This window comes from Drosophila nasuta, chromosome 2R, assembly GCF_023558535.2.
Source record: "Drosophila nasuta strain 15112-1781.00 chromosome 2R, ASM2355853v1, whole genome shotgun sequence".
Classification (NCBI taxonomy): domain Eukaryota; kingdom Metazoa; phylum Arthropoda; class Insecta; order Diptera; family Drosophilidae; genus Drosophila; species Drosophila nasuta.
Genome location: NC_083456.1, coordinates 10,654,641 through 10,670,215, shown reverse-complemented (window position 1 = coordinate 10,670,215; position 15,575 = coordinate 10,654,641). Strand labels below are relative to the sequence as shown.

The 15,575-nt window shown below is 39.1% G+C and overlaps 3 protein-coding genes across 4 annotated transcripts; 1 reads left to right on the top strand and 2 right to left on the bottom strand.

Annotated features, from left to right (window-relative positions):
• Positions 1–424: 424 nt before the first annotated feature.
• LOC132784300 (eukaryotic translation initiation factor 2 subunit 3) lies at positions 425–6,666 on the top strand. Of its 2 annotated transcripts, XM_060789825.1 has the most exons (5): positions 452–629; positions 1,345–1,519; positions 4,864–5,100; positions 5,170–6,043; positions 6,116–6,666. In XM_060789825.1, the coding sequence occupies exons 1-5, from the start codon at positions 564–566 to the stop codon at positions 6,189–6,191; spliced, it is 1,428 nt and encodes a 475-aa protein (XP_060645808.1). In that variant the 5' UTR covers positions 452–563; the 3' UTR covers positions 6,192–6,666. The 2 variants fall into 2 exon arrangements, with proteins under 2 accessions (XP_060645809.1, XP_060645808.1); XM_060789826.1 differs by lacking the exons at positions 4,864–5,100; positions 5,170–6,043; positions 6,116–6,666 and adding an exon at positions 2,405–4,683 and having other exon boundaries at positions 425–629.
• On the bottom strand, positions 6,378–12,710 carry LOC132784299 (box A-binding factor-like). Its single transcript, XM_060789823.1, has 4 exons — positions 12,576–12,710; positions 10,563–12,507; positions 9,158–10,176; positions 6,378–9,088 (listed from the first exon to the last, which is right to left on the bottom strand). Exons 1-4 carry the CDS (start codon positions 12,635–12,637, stop codon positions 9,004–9,006), a joined length of 3,111 nt encoding a protein of 1,036 aa, XP_060645806.1. The 5' UTR covers positions 12,638–12,710; the 3' UTR covers positions 6,378–9,003.
• Positions 12,711–12,715: 5 nt separating this feature from the next.
• LOC132784301 (uncharacterized) lies at positions 12,716–14,823 on the bottom strand. The gene is made up of 2 exons (XM_060789827.1): positions 14,653–14,823; positions 12,716–12,990 (listed from the first exon to the last, which is right to left on the bottom strand). Exons 1-2 carry the CDS (start codon positions 14,693–14,695, stop codon positions 12,716–12,718), a joined length of 318 nt encoding a protein of 105 aa, XP_060645810.1. The 5' UTR covers positions 14,696–14,823.
• Between the last annotated feature and the right edge of the window lie 752 nt (positions 14,824–15,575).

Below are 15,575 nucleotides of genomic sequence, written 5' to 3'. Positions count from 1 at the left end.
GAAAAATTGCCATCGCAATATTAATGTCCAAAGAGATCATTTTAGTTAACATAAAGAAATATACTACTAATTAATTATAATTCATTGAAAATTTATTAAAATATTACAGAAACGATCACAAATAATAGATTTTTTTAAATTGACAAGTTGCAAATTATACCAGATTAAATCACGTCTAAATAGTAAAACATACTAAACAAAATTAAAATTATGTCTGAAATTTGTTTATTTCCCCATGTTATATTATTAATAATTTAGAACCAAAAATGTGTAATTAAAATTATTCTGTTTTGTAAATATAGATTTTAAATATAATTTGATTAACATTCAATTATATATTCTACTGAATTTCGATATTGAAGTTAGTTCCATTTTGGAACTCGTTTGTTAATCGATTGAACAAATTCATGAACTGTTCGACAGTTTTGCAGCACTTCACAAATTACAAGAAGGTTTCGGTCCTTTACAACACGCGCGGACAATATTTAATGTCGAGGTGTAAACGAGCTGGCCGATTCATTTTATAATTTTGTATAGCAAGCGTTTTTTAAAACATTAAAAACATGGCCACGGCTGAAGCTCAAGTCAACGTGAACACAAATTTGCAAAAGCAGGATCTTAGCAATTTGGTGAGTGAATAATACGATTGATCAAAAGTGCGAACTCTCCCCTCACAAATCGTTGACAACGTACGCGTCTTTTTGGTTCGTTCGGTCTACTTTTTGCTTACAAAAACAACAGGGGCAACGCTTCAAATAGCGGCCATTTCTATATGAAAAAAAGCATTTGTTGCAGAGGTAGCAAAAAACAATAATATTTATGTATTGCAATTGCAAACAACATAAATATTATGTTGCTGTTGTTGTTTGGGGATGAGCAAAGCGACGACACCATTGAAGAATGCAGCACGTGGCGTTAGTTGCGTTAATTTGGCTAGCATTCGTAGGGTTTTCCGCCATTTGTAATGTTTGGCAGATGTTTGAAATATGCTGGGAATTTCTAAGAAGTTTGTGAAATATGTTAGATATGTGCAGCGGCTCAACTGTTGCTACAATATCTGATGCAATATTCAGTTGATTCTAACCTCAAAATGTACGGCTTTTTCTACGCATACTCACGTCACATACAAAATGCATACGTACAGCTGCCTGTGTGCGTGTGTATGTATGTGAGTAGACGGGTGTGTATATACATACATATGTATGAATATGTTTGTTGGGGCGGTTAGGGCGTGTTTTGCGAAAGTTCAAGAGAGGACAAACATATTACTAGGATAAGGATAAAATTGAATTTTTTGCAATTGCTAAATTGTCTTGCATTTCCTGGATTGCCTCTCTTTTGCAGGAAGTCAGCAATCTAACGCCTCTGTCGCCCGAAGTAATCTCACGACAGGCAACAATCAACATAGGAACAATCGGTCATGTAGCGCACGGTAAATCGACTGTTGTTAAGGCTATATCTGGTGTGCAGACTGTCCGCTTTAAGAATGAGCTGGAACGAAACATTACAATTAAGCTGGGTAAGTGAATCGTGTCTATAGTATTTGCATATTTAGTATAGTATATAAGAGGAATAATAAAGTGTCTAGAATATTATTCTAGAGTTTTTGACATACAATATCTACTAGTTACTAAGTAAAATTTATACAAAAAGGCTAAATTAGGCAAAATTAGTGTATTTTTCAACTATAATTTGCGTTTTCCTAGCTTGTTTAATATTATTAATTTTTTATCAGAAGACAACAAAAAAATAACTTTCTACTGACGACGGCACATTTTGAATTCGAAGTAATTTGCAAGATTTGGAAAACACAATATTTAGTATTATAAAACATAGCTTTTGTAAATACAAAAAAAAAGAAACCGGCAGTCAAAAAAACAAAGTGTATTTTAAAACCGTACCATACAATAATCCATTAAATAATTGTATATTTCCTAAGTTCTCGTAAGTTTCTTCGCCTTGCCTACACTATTTTTTCTTGTGATTTGCGCTTTTAGTTTTAAGACTCCCGTCGGGTTTGAGCGTTCTGTAAATGATTAATAATCAATCAAGTATAATTTCTCTTGTAATAATAATTTAAATTGCTGGATTAGCCTACACACAACTCCACAACCAAACACAATAAACACCGTGTCGTCGCCTTTGTAGTTAGCTTAGATTAGAGATTGAATTTGTTTAGTTTTTTTCTGTTGTATTTCGCACACTGTTTTTCTCTTTAGTTAACTTTCTTAGAGCTTTTTGCGAATTGTATTTGTTTTTTTCTTGTTTGTTTTTTGTTTTTGATAATCCAGCAATTTAATTAATTAAGCCAATCTTTTTCTTCTTTTTTCGTTTTATCGTTTGCCCAACGACGCGCGTAAAAAATAACCAAAAACAAACCCAAACAAAAAATTGTCATTTGCAGAACGCTTAAGCGATTCAAAAATAAAAAAACTTTTGCACTCCAAGAAGCTGCGCAGGCAATATGAATTGCAGCAGCATCAAGTGATAACGCGTCTCGCTAAGCGACGGCGACGACGTCAGCAGAGTCAGGAGCAGAGGCAGGATCAGCCGTCAGCCAATAGTCTATTTACATATTTCACGCGCTCATCCCGAAGCCACAGCCAGAGCTCGCTCAGTCCCAGCCATAGCAGCGGCTATGGCAGCATTTTTGGTGCTGACGAACCGGATACGCTGCAGTTGCAGCTGCAGATTACATCCAGCGTTTCAACTGCAACGGTGGCACCTAAAGCCAAAACAACGCAATTGAGCGTTACTGCCGTAAAGCGACGACGCAGTAGCGGCAAGAGCAATAGCAGCAATGAGAACAACTACCACAGTGAGGTGTCATCTTCACCAGCACTTAAAGTCATCAAGGATAATGCGGGAATGCCGCTCGCAGTGTTAAAGAAGCCGAAGGGCGAGTACGTAGTGGAGCGCGTAGAATGCGTTGAGGTTCGGAAATTTGAGCCCGTCTTCTTTGTCAAATGGCTGGGCTATGACAGTAGCCAGAACACCTGGGAAAGCTACAACAATATCTCAAAATGTGTACAGCTGGAGCATTTTGTGGAGATTCAGTTGGAGTTCTATAAGTCCTATATCTCAGCGATCAGCAATCGGTTGGAGGCACAGCTAACCGATGCGCCGCCACTCGTCTTGAACAGCACTGTCATGAAAACCCTGGATAACTTTGAAGCCTTGCCACTGCAGCTGGACTTGATATTGCTGGCACAGTACAAAGCTGCGGGAAGTCGCAGTCAAGTGGAACGGGGTCGAATCGAGGAGCGTGCTTTGCTGCGGATGCAAATGCAACGTTGTTACTACCAGCGGCAAACACAATTAAAGAAGTTGGCTCAATTCGAGGAACACATGAACAGTGTGGAGCAACCATCGCCGCCAATACGTGTGATCAACAACAGCGATTTGGATGACATCGATGAAAGTTTTGTCTATATCAAACGCAACATACTCAGCGAGTCTGTCCCCAAGCCAGAAACTGAAGTATTCGGCTGCAGTTGCCATAATAATAATAGCGAATGCAGCGCCTCGAGTCGCTGTTGTGCTCGTCTGGCTGGCGAACTGTTTGCCTATGATCGTACCACACGACGCTTGCGTTTGCCCCAAGGCAGTGCCATTTTTGAGTGCAACAGTCGCTGCAGCTGCGATGACAGTTGCTCAAATCGCCTGGTCCAACATGGACGCAAGCATGCACTGGAGTTGTACAAAACTAGTAACGGATGTGGCTGGGGCGTTCGTACGCCGCATGCATTGCGCAAGGGCGAATACGTTTGCGAGTATGTGGGCGAGATTATTACCACCGATGAGGCGAATGAGCGAGGCAAAATCTACGATGACAGAGGTCGAACTTATTTATTTGATCTGGACTATAATACGACAGCAGAGAGCGAGTACACGATTGATGCGGCCAATTATGGCAACATATCGCATTTTATCAATCATTCGTGCGACCCTAATTTGGCTGTTTTCCCCTGCTGGATTGATCATCTAAATGTTGCCATGCCACACTTAGTTTTCTTCACGTTGCGTTACATTAAGGCTGGCGAGGAACTGAGCTTTGATTACATTCGTGCTGATAACGAAGCTGTGCCCTACGAGAATCTGTCGACGGCAACGCGTGTCGAGTGTCGCTGTGGCGCCAATAATTGCCGCAAGGTTCTCTTCTAGCGTCTTCGCATTCAGCCATTTAAAACAAACCACCGTAAAACTGCAAATTATTCATTCAATTTCAAGGCGACTTTAAGACAACAGAAAATAGAATTAGAGCATTCATTTTTTTTATAGCTTTGTTCGTCAACTCTCTTAACTAAAAAAAAATATGACGAGGCGAAGTAAGAACTCTTTTTTATTTATAGATTTTTTTTAATTGTTAATAATTGCATTTGCATGGATCAATTACTTCTTATGACAATTTTTTTCTTACTTATACAATTAGTATTACACATCGCGTTTAATTAGACATTATACAACATTTCAATCACATAGCGTTAAGATGTTTACGATTATTCATTAAAATCATGCAAATGATAAAATATAAATGTTATAATTTTGTTAATATGGGGCAAATGAAGACAGCAATCATGTTATTCTTGAAGCATATAATTTTGCATAACATATTTTATTATATTTGCAATTCTTAAGTTATTATATGTACAAGCAAATTAAACACTTATTAAATATACAGAATGTACAAGCAAATTATACACTTATTAAATATACAAAACAAAATTTGTTTTTTTTTTCCTTTTTATAGTAAATTAATTATGATTTGATTGTAGTATTAGCATATATTTATGTTTAATATTGGGTTTTATGTTGAATTTTCATGTATTTATTTTGTCATACGTCTTTCAAAAATGTTTACAGGTTATGCCAATGCCAAAATCTACAAGTGCGACAATCCCAAGTGCCCACGACCGGCCAGCTTTGTGTCGGATGGCTCCAGCAAGGATGACAGCATGCCATGCGCACGTCCTGCCTGCTCTGGACGCTTCCGATTGGTGCGTCACGTCAGCTTTGTGGATTGCCCCGGTCACGACATTCTTATGGCAACTATGTTGAACGGTGCCGCTGTCATGGATGCTGCGCTCCTGCTAATTGCTGGTGAGTAAAATTGCTGTAAGTTGATTGTGTATGTAACTAATTATGGCTTACCGTACATTTTTATGACAGGCAACGAATCGTGCCCGCAACCACAAACCTCTGAGCATTTGGCTGCCATTGAAATTATGAAGCTGAAACAGATTTTGATTTTGCAAAACAAAATCGATTTGGTTAAGGAGAGTCAGGCAAAGGAGCAATACGAAGAAATCACAAAGTTTGTGCAGGGCACCGTCGCTGAGGGCGCACCGATTATTCCAATTTCGGCTCAGCTGAAGTACAACATCGATGTGCTGTGCGAGTACATTGTGAACAAGATTCCTGTGCCGCAACGTGACTTTAATGCGCCGCCTCGTCTAATTGTCATTCGATCATTCGATGTGAACAAACCTGGCTGTGAAGTGCAGGATCTCAAAGGCGGTGTTGCCGGCGGCTCCATATTGAGCGGTGTGCTCAAGGTTGGCCAAGAGATCGAGGTGCGTCCTGGTGTCGTGACAAAGGACAGCGATGGCAACATCACTTGCCGTCCCATTTTCTCGCGCATCGTTTCGCTCTTTGCAGAACAAAATGAACTGCAATATGCCGTTCCCGGTGGTTTGATTGGTGTGGGCACCAAAATTGACCCAACTCTCTGTCGTGCCGATCGTCTGGTGGGTCAAGTGCTTGGTGCTGTTGGTCACTTGCCTGACATTTACATAGAGCTGGAAATTTCATATTACCTCTTACGTCGACTGCTCGGCGTGCGCACCGATGGCGATAAGAAGGGCGCACGTGTAGAGAAGCTTCAGCGTAACGAAATCTTGCTGGTCAACATTGGGTCGCTCAGCACTGGCGGCCGCATCTCGGCCACAAAGGGTGATTTGGCCAAGATTGTGCTCACAACGCCCGTGTGCACGGAGAAGGGCGAAAAGATTGCGCTCAGCAGACGTGTAGAGAACCATTGGCGGTAAGAATTTTTCGCAAATCTCTTGTGGCTTTTTCATTTTAGCACAACTAAAATGCTGTTTTCCTTTTCCAGTTTGATTGGTTGGGGACAGATCTTTGGCGGCAAGACAATTACACCTGTATTAGATAGTCAACCATCGAAGAAGTAAAAAGAAATCAACAACGACCGTTTAACCGAGACACGCTGCGAAATCATCTACAAATTAGGCGTATCTTCAAGTGTGTGTGTGTGTGTATGTTTAATACACAAAATTATCACAATTGGCACATATTGCATTTGGCCAATTGCAGCAGATTTTGTTCTTCGCCAGCACCGTATCTTCATTTCTAAATCCTGCGTCGTCGTCCTCCTTCACGTCCGTTGATAGCAAAAGCAAACAAACAATTAAGAAACAGAAACAAAACTATTGAAAATTTATGCATACATACCTTAAATTATTTAATTTTTGTATGTATATAAATGATTTATGCTGGGGAAATGTTATGTATAAATAGCAAATCCAAGCATATGAGAAACTAATAGGTTATACCATACATATTATATAAAACGAAACAAAAACAAAACAACTCTGATACATCGTAAAATTGTTTTTATGATTTAAATACAAAAACAAACAAACAAACGTATAAAATGGTATGCATTTTTATAATTAAACTAACAATAAATGTTTTTATCTTTGGGTTGGACAAAGGATAATGAAAGTAGAGAAGATATACGTTGTTGGGGCAAGTGATTATCAACAATCAATTAGTCAGTCAACGTTTTCATTATAGACCTTTTTATTTGTTTAAGCATTATTATTACAAATTTCACATTATCGTTTTTGAAACATGACATCATCATTATCGTTTATTACTTTTTATTTTAAATTACATATTTTGAAACATTTCTTTTTTTTAGTATTTTTTCTCATTCATTTTTTTAAATTTTTGTATCGATTTGATTTATTTCCTAGTGCACACTAATTTTATTTTAAACTACTGTTTATGTATATTTTGTTTTAGCTTTGGTATTGTTTTTACTGAAATTAATTCAATTTTAATTAGCTTAATTAATAAAAATTCGTACTTAGTCGCGATTCACATACATACGTTGTGTTTATGTTTTTTTAATTGCTGGAAACTTTAATTTAATACTATTGAGTTTGAGTAATATTACATTTAATTCTTTTCATCATGTCATACTCTTCGTCCATATTTTTCGGTCAGAGTTAAGATTGATTTTCATTCCATCCGTTGAGTAAACAGAGAAATATTTTTTGTAGTTTCGTTGAACACACTTTAAATAAATTGAAATTGAAATTCATTTATATATCCTATATATTTGAGCGATTTTTGAACACAATTAAGTTTTGAGCAGGATTCAATGGAATGCACAGTTAACGAGTATATGAAATATAGTAGGAAACTAAGGAACTTTTCGCTCAATCCCGATTGTGCATTCCACATAGTGTCAGATAATAAGCTCGATTACAACAAAAATTTAAATTAAAATGAGCAATAATCTGAAATAATTTTATATAGCTGTTAATTAGCGGTTTGCGTTGCATTTCCTTATCTTTTGCCTTTCCTATGTGTGAAGTTCAGAACTCAAAACTCCACAGTCTGAATATAGCATTAGTTTGCAATGCAAATAGGTTTGCAAATACAATCGCTTCATTAAGGAAGCAACTTTTGCGTCAGCAACAATTGGACAGTCCAACAATGAAGCTGCTGTTTGGAGAGTCGCTTTCTCGATTTGAATTACATATTTGTATACAATACAATATCTACTTATTTAATTAAGTACATTTTCATTGTAACTAGGTTGTGGTTACATTTGAATATGTATGCGTTACTTACAAGATAAAAATGCTGGACTTGCTCTAAAGACAGATTCGATTCGTCCATATATGTGTACAACAATTTTGAATATTTGTCATAAGTCTGTGTGGTATTATCAATAGATGTCTTCTAATAAATTAAATGGAATGGAGTTGATTATCATAAAACACAATTAGAAGAATTTTATGATTCATACATACATTTTTATATATTACATTCATATAACAAGTAATCAATCTACTAATATCTACCAATACTGTTTATGTACATAAAGTACAATACATTGAACACCTCAAAGTGCTGTTGGTTGTCCTTGTGTATGCTTTGTAATACACAAACACTGAATCTTTGGTTGATGTAAATAATCTAGTTGTAGAATTTCACATTTACATTTAAATACTGTGTATAATAATTATCTATCTTTCATTGTGCAATCTGTATGTATGGAATGAACTGGGAATGAATCTGTAGTTAACCTACAAGAAATGGGATACTTTCTGCTCTACTTGCACTTATGTTTGTAATTTATTGATAATACATAGCAACATTGGCAAAATTGGAGTTTTTTATTTACTTCTAATACTTGATTTGATTTGGTTAATCTACAATTATATATGTACATACTAATACTCCTCAAGTGGAACGACAATATCCAACTACAATAATGCAAATTTTAATTCTTATCATCCAGGGGAGATCGAGTTTGTTATTTAAAGGTTTTCTTCTTTACACTAAACATACAATAATCTTTAACAATTTGACTATTTTTTCATTTTTCGTTTTGCAACAATTTCACTTACAAAGATACAAATATACATATACATGTGGAGAAATAAGCAATTTTTACATGCCAATGCCAATGTTAATCATATCTAATATCTACATAAATACTATATATTGTAACACATATATTCATTGGAGCAATTCTTAACATTTTTACAATACACGAAATATTCCCGTATTTTGTTTAATTACTTGATTTCAAAACGTAACTCGTTTGTTGTGATGAATACATTTGTTTTGCCTTTTTGTATTTTAATTTGTTGTCATTAAATTGAAGCCTACGTTTTCTTTAGGATGCACAATTTGGCGTTTTGGGTATTGGTGTTTGGCATCTTAAAGAAAATGGCTTAAATCTCATTCGTTAACATCCTCATCCGATGAACTAGCGGCTGGTATCGTTGAAAACTGCCACGCCTCTCGATTATTGTTTTTGCTGACTCTGTACAATAAATAAAATACGTAAATAATAATCATTTAGTATGTGATGACCTTCATATAAAATAATTACCCATGCTTTTTGGCATTGCTGGGCAATGTGTGCGAACTGCGATAATAGCTGTCATGCGGCTCTTCTTTGGTCTCCTCCAGAGATTTACGTTGCAGCGTCATTGTCTCCTGCGGCGTTGATGTTGTGGCGCCACTGCCACTTAGCTCAGCATCCAGATAGTATTTGGCACTCTGCGCAATTTTGCAATTCTCACATTCGCTGAGATAATCATCATCCAAGCTGGTGTCGTTGGGCAAGAAATGCTCATTTGGATTCAAACAGTTCTTCGATGTGGTACACACCGGCAGCTGCTTGCTTGGAGTGCCACCGCGTCCGCTCTGGAGCTTTGGATAGCTAGGCATCTGACAATGTGCAATGGCCATGCTACTGCTCGGTGCGGCAGTTGAACTTGCAGTTGTCGTTGTTGATGTTGATGATGGGGTTATGCTTGTTTTATCGCTGTCACGCTTCACGCGCAATATCTTTGGCAGTGTTGTGCTCTTGCTAATTGCCGATGCCTTTTCATTGTTGTTCTCCAGCGGCGGAATACTAATCACCGAAGGCACCTTGCTGACCACGCTATTGATGGTGCTATTCAGCGATATCTTGCCGCTAATGTGCTTGGGCAGCGTGTAGGTAACATGATTGTTGGCCAACGGATAGAAGGTGCTCGAATTGATTTTACCGCTCGACTTCTCGCTGCAGCTGGCGGAAGGACTAGCTGGAGGCAGTGTTAATGTGGGCGTTTGTTCCTTTCGCTGTTGATGATGCACGCTGCTATTTGTCGACTTGCTCAGTGTATAAATTGTGGCGACAGCGCTGTTGTTGTTGTTGCTGCTGCTGCCACTTATAGCTGTTGCTGTGGCAGTTGCAGCTGCTGGCGCTGTAGTTGTGGCTGTTTTTAAATTCGTTAGGCTTTTGTAGAGTTTCGGTGGTAATGTTGGATTGCTTTGATCGTTTGCTTGTTGCGCATGCGACTCTTGTTGTTGGTTATAGAAATGTTGCTGTTGTTTCTGTGTCAAGCTCAAGTAAGCATCAACCTGCAAATACCAACATTGGGATTACAAAAGGAACATAATTTACTTTACTGTTTATAATGATTTGCTGGGTTGTTGCCAATAGTTTCGTGCAAATTATAAACAAAAAACAAAATCAATCTTGAATCAAGTTTTCTAAGGCATAGCAATTAATTTGTATTATAATATACACAAAATTGTTTATTAAACAATGTGCGCCAATTTGTAGATAAAGTTCTGTTTAATTAAGTCACTTTTCATTCGAAAATATTAATAAAAAAAACTCATCATGTTTCATTATTAAAAGAGCTGCATTGATTAAATTTTTACTTTACTTCGAGCATTCAATGAAAGATCGAGAGAATGGACAGTATGCTCTTGCAATGGGATTACTTACATTTCGAACTCACCTTTCGATTCAAATAGACGCTGGATAGCGCATCGACACCAGCTTGAGCAGCAGCAGCACCATTGGAGCTGCTCGATGCACTGCGTCCCGCGCTGCTGCTGGAGCTGCGCACGCGATCAACGGCATTGCTAGAGCTGCTCGATGATGAACGTTTCTGGACACGACCCAGTACAATGGGTGGCGCACTGACATCGTCGTGATGCTGCAATGGTGGCGGCGGTATTATAGAGGAGACACTGCCCGCAGCATGCGATGGATGTGGCTGCAACTCATCGCCCACCTGTTTTGAGATTGTCGCTATTTTAGGCTCATGGCTGCAAGGGTTCCTCGAGCTACTACTGCCAGAACTAATCAACTCTTGGCCATGTTGTTGCTGCTGCAGATTACTGGCAGATTTGGCACGTTGACCATAGGCCAAAGTGGCGGCATGACGTGCTCCAGCACTGGGTGACAAAGCGCAAGCATTGCTGCCGGCAAACAGTTTGCCCGCGCCGCTGAGGAAGGCATTTGCATTGGCATTGGCATTGCTGCCCATGTAGGACATGGGCACATGCTGTATGGGACACTGGCACATGGGCTTCTTGCTGATCTTGCTGCTGGACGCCGCTTCACTGCTGCTGCTGGCGCTGGAGCTGGGCTTGGGCTTCACACTCACCACTTGCAGTGGATCGGCGACGGCAAAGTAGCGCGGAATGGTGCGATGATAGCGACGCGAGCTTGATGGCGTTTTGCTGCCATGTTGCTGCTGCTGCTGTTGTTGCTGTGACTTCAGAGCAGCATGTAGTGGCATTGGCAGTGTTTGTGTAACTGAATCCGCTGTGCTGCACGCTGGCGCTGCTGCTGCTATGGTGGCTATCTCCAAGGGTGGCAACATGTCAATCGCGGGCGTGGATAACGCGGCTGCCAGCAACTGTTGCTGCTGTTGTTGATGTTGCTGCTGCTGTTGTTGTGTTAGGTGATGAGTAGGTGTTGCCAACAGCTCAGCCGAGGCGGGTAGTGAATGATAGCTAGCTGCACTGGCACTCGCATTAATCTCGACATCGGCAACAGTTAGATATTGTTGCTGTTGTGGCTGCTGTTGCAGCAACTCCTGCGAGCCGCGTGGCGTGCGTCTTGCTGCTGCATAGGCCAGCGAGTTTGAAACACTGCTTGCGGCAGCTGCTGCAGTTGTGACACTGGCACTGATGTTTAAGTGACAGTTTTTGTAGCTGCACTCGCTGCTGACATTTGGCTTTGGTGTTGGCAATGTTTGCACACAAATCGAATTGCTGGGAACCGAAGCCTGCAATTGTTGTTGCTGTTGCTGCTGCTGTTGTTGCTGAAGTTGTTGTTGTTGCTGTTGTTGATGTTGCTCCATTGTTAATTGCTGCTGCTGCTGCTCACTCTGTAGACTGTAGGGCGGCTGATGATTCTCCCCAGTGGCAATTGTGGTTACGCCGCCGCTATTGATATTGATGTTGATTAAATTTGTCGTACTCTGAGTGTACTGATTGGACTGTGCGGCGGCGGCAGCAGCAGCCGCAGCTGCAGCAGCATTCAATTGATGAGCGTGCGAGGCGTGTGATGGATGAGCTGCAGTTACGGGTACCAATTGTTGCGTATACGCCGAGTGTGGATGCGCATGTTGCTGCGGTTGTGTATGCAATTGCAGTGTATGTTGCTGTAGATGCTGCTGCTGCATTTGCTGTTGAACCTGCTGCTGCTGTTGACTGACGCTAGCCACAGTTTGTCGCTGGGCATGATTGGGCAAAGTCACAGTGCATTGGGCACTTAAGGCCTCGGCCTGGGATATGGCTACGGCTTCCTCATAGGGCGGTGGTGCCTCTCCTCGCGGAAAATAGCCACTGGGTGGCTTCCAAAGCGGATAATGAGTAGTGGCGCCGCCATACGAATAATCCATGGCACTCAAGTTGCCCTCCATATAGCCCATGTTGCCTGCAATGTAGCTGTAATTCCCAATAATATTGTAAATTTGTTGTTTATAAACTTATTTGAATATGAATTCAAAACTTACCCAATGCTTCCCACAATGCTGCGCTGATCTTCGGCATTCTGGCGATTTTCACGTGCCCGCATTTTCCGTTGTCGCAGTCGATTGACCAGGAAGAAGAGCAAGGATAGCGAGAGTGTGGCCGTGATGCCACTGGCCACCAGTCAAATGCCAAAATCGGTGCTGCCATCGCTAAACTGATCGTCCAGGCAGATGACCTCGCAACAATTATTGCCACTGCCAACGGTCTGAAAGGATTTGCATTTGCTGAACGCCTCGCAAAGCACCATCTTGCATTGCTTGGGCAATCCGCTGTCGCAGATGCACAGACGACACGAGTCCGGTCCTGGCATATAATGCATGCCAGTTTCATAGAGTTTGCCATTATAATCTCGGCAATGTCCGCCTTGTATGAGGCTGGAGCTCACCGCGTTGATATCTGTAGTCCAAAAGATTTAGCGTAATTGTAGTTTACATAGTTTTTAGAAGTATGACAATTATATTTTATTATATATAATTTTATATGGGACAACACTTTTATCTACTCCAAAAATATACATTGCAAAGTATTTTTAAAAAGAAAATTAAAATAAATGTATTTTAACTATTGTCGTATTTTGAAACCTTTTCAAAAGAATATATTTAATAAAAAAAAATGTGTTACAGTTAACGACACTCAAGAATATTTCCAACTGTTTGAAATCGGATAAAAATCGTCACAATTCATTTCAATCGATTAACTTGCCAATTATGTGAAAATTATAAACGATAAAAACATATTCCGTTCAAATAACAGAGATCAGATTTTTAGTAGAAAACATAGCATACATTGATGCGCACAGCGTAGTACATATCTACTTATTAGAAATATGTACATAGATACTATATATAGTTATGTATACGAATCTTTATTTTGACACACTTGACCAACTTTCGTTGTGCTGCTGATTTAAAAGTTACCTTTTTGTACAAGTGCCAACATTAACACACACATACACAAAATGCAGCAGGTGCTGTACCCATGCACACCCAGACACACAAATACACTAACACTCACACACATTACAAGCGCATGGGGCTATAACATTTATCACTTGAATGAAATTAAATGCAAACGCATAACATTTTCAACATAATTTAAATGCTAAACAGCAAAAGGAAATTCAAATTAAACACAAATATATCCCCAGCATTTCGTTTCGTACGAAAAAGGACATTTGGGTCTGGCTGGCTTCTGCCTGGCTGCAATAACATGCAGCGAGCGCCCAGCCGACGAAGCAGCAAAAAACACGAGCAGGAAACGCACGAGCTAAAATGGCAAACAGCAGCGTGCTCTACGCCTCCGCAAAAGCAACACACACACACACACAGAAAAAAATAATGCCTTTCATGCGAGTTTCCAAGTGAAATTTTTGCGATACACACACACACACCCAATTCAGCCCCAAACCCAATACATACATATATACAAACGTACACACCCAAACATAAGCAAAGTATACATACACATGCGAAAATAAACAGCATACAACACACTCACCACCCACATACATACATACGCTTGTATACCCACACATATAGAGAGAACGATAGAAAGAGTGAAAGAGCAAGCGTAAGAGCAAACGAGACGGGGAGAATTAGTGAGAGAGAGAGAAAGGGCAGTCAGCACCAACGCAAAATTTTGCACGCCACTTCCTTCGCAGTGCCCAGCTGAAAACCATTATGCCCCCTTTTCGCAGGAGTTGCTAGCTGAGCAAAAGAGCGCATCGCAAGTGTATATGGTTGTGTGCGTGTGTGTGTGCCCTGTGTCCCATAAATTGTGAAACTCTGCTGTGGCCATGGACCATATTCCATTTAATGTATTTGTAGAAAGAGAACAGCATATCAAACTGATTTTAGATGAAAAAAAAACATGCATTGTCCCTTTTAGATCCTTATTTAATACATATTTCCATAAAATGTATGCCAAATACTTAGAATTATGAAAAAAAAATATACATTTCACATTGCTACTCTCTTTAAAACACAGCAAGGATATGCTCCCAAATAAGCTTGTGTGTGTATAAAGTTTTTCAATTTTTTCACTGCATTTCATTTTTACCTTTGGCATTCCCAATAAACGCAAGCACTGCCAAAAAATACATTTTGCTGGCGTTAATATGCACTTTGCACTGCACAATTCACTTTTAATTGTTATTAGTTACACTGATTTTATTTGATACTTTCAACGGTTTTTAACGAACGTTCGAGCAATACCAACTAGTGCTAAAATTGATCTGTGCGACCGTTCGAAGTTATATTAAAAACACTTGAGGTGGAGAAACATCGAAAGCACTATCGGTGCATCGATTTTTATTTCAATTTTACAAAATAAATACATTTAAAAAACCTAATTAATTTTAATTGAATAATTTATAATTATAGAATAATTCTAGTTTATTTTATTAAGTAAATTAAGGTTTTTTGTTCAATGTCGAGGAGATATACCAAAATACAGCAACCCCGATAGTTACTTCTTTGTTTAGTATATTGGTATATTTTTAAAACACGTATAAATAGGCGGGTCCTTTTGAACGGTTTTTTTTTCTTTCATTCAAAATGAAAAGACTTCAACAACGTTGTATTGTTTTATTTAAATATTCGAGCAACCACCGCCCCCGCTTTCGGTTCAGGCTTTCTTTACAAAAATACGTTTAGATATAATGACGCTCCTCAACTCTCTATAAAATATGCTAAGTTACGATGCAAATGTCCTCTACACAGAAAATACCAGATTTGACGTAAACTCAGAGAACGTAACGTAAGCCAGAGGAATTTCTGTTACATTTTTTAAATATGTACATATAATATATGGTTATATGATTGTTCGATAATTAATTACTTTGAATTGAAGGAAGCTAAAACCACTTGTGATTTTTATGGTAAGATGTCATGCTCAACATTATCATATTGTTAGTAATAATAATGAGGTTTTGAAGATATAAAAAGAGTTTGCCGCGCTGAATTTTTTGAATGTTACGCATC

Coding starts and splice junctions, on each gene's coding strand:
- LOC132784301 (XM_060789827.1), bottom strand. CDS start 14,695: ATGTATTTTTTGGCAGTGCTTGCGTTTATTGGGAATGCCAAAG. Junction 12,991..14,652: donor GTTTATTGGGAATGCCAAAG/GTAAAAATGAAA, acceptor TTTGGACTACAG/ATATCAACGCGGTGAGCTCC.
- LOC132784299 (XM_060789823.1), bottom strand. CDS start 12,637: ATGCGGGCACGTGAAAATCGCCAGAATGCCGAAGATCAGCGCAGCATT. Junction 12,508..12,575: donor AGCATTGTGGGAAGCATTGG/GTAAGTTTTGAA, acceptor TGGGAATTACAG/CTACATTGCAGGCAACATGG. Junction 10,177..10,562: donor GCGTCTATTTGAATCGAAAG/GTGAGTTCGAAA, acceptor TGGTATTTGCAG/GTTGATGCTTACTTGAGCTT.
- LOC132784300 (XM_060789826.1), top strand. CDS start 564: ATGGCCACGGCTGAAGCTCAAGTCAACGTGAACACAAATTTGCAAAAG. Junction 630..1,344: donor AGCAGGATCTTAGCAATTTG/GTGAGTGAATAA, acceptor TCTCTTTTGCAG/GAAGTCAGCAATCTAACGCC. Junction 1,520..2,404: donor AAACATTACAATTAAGCTGG/GTAAGTGAATCG, acceptor TGTCATTTGCAG/AACGCTTAAGCGATTCAAAA.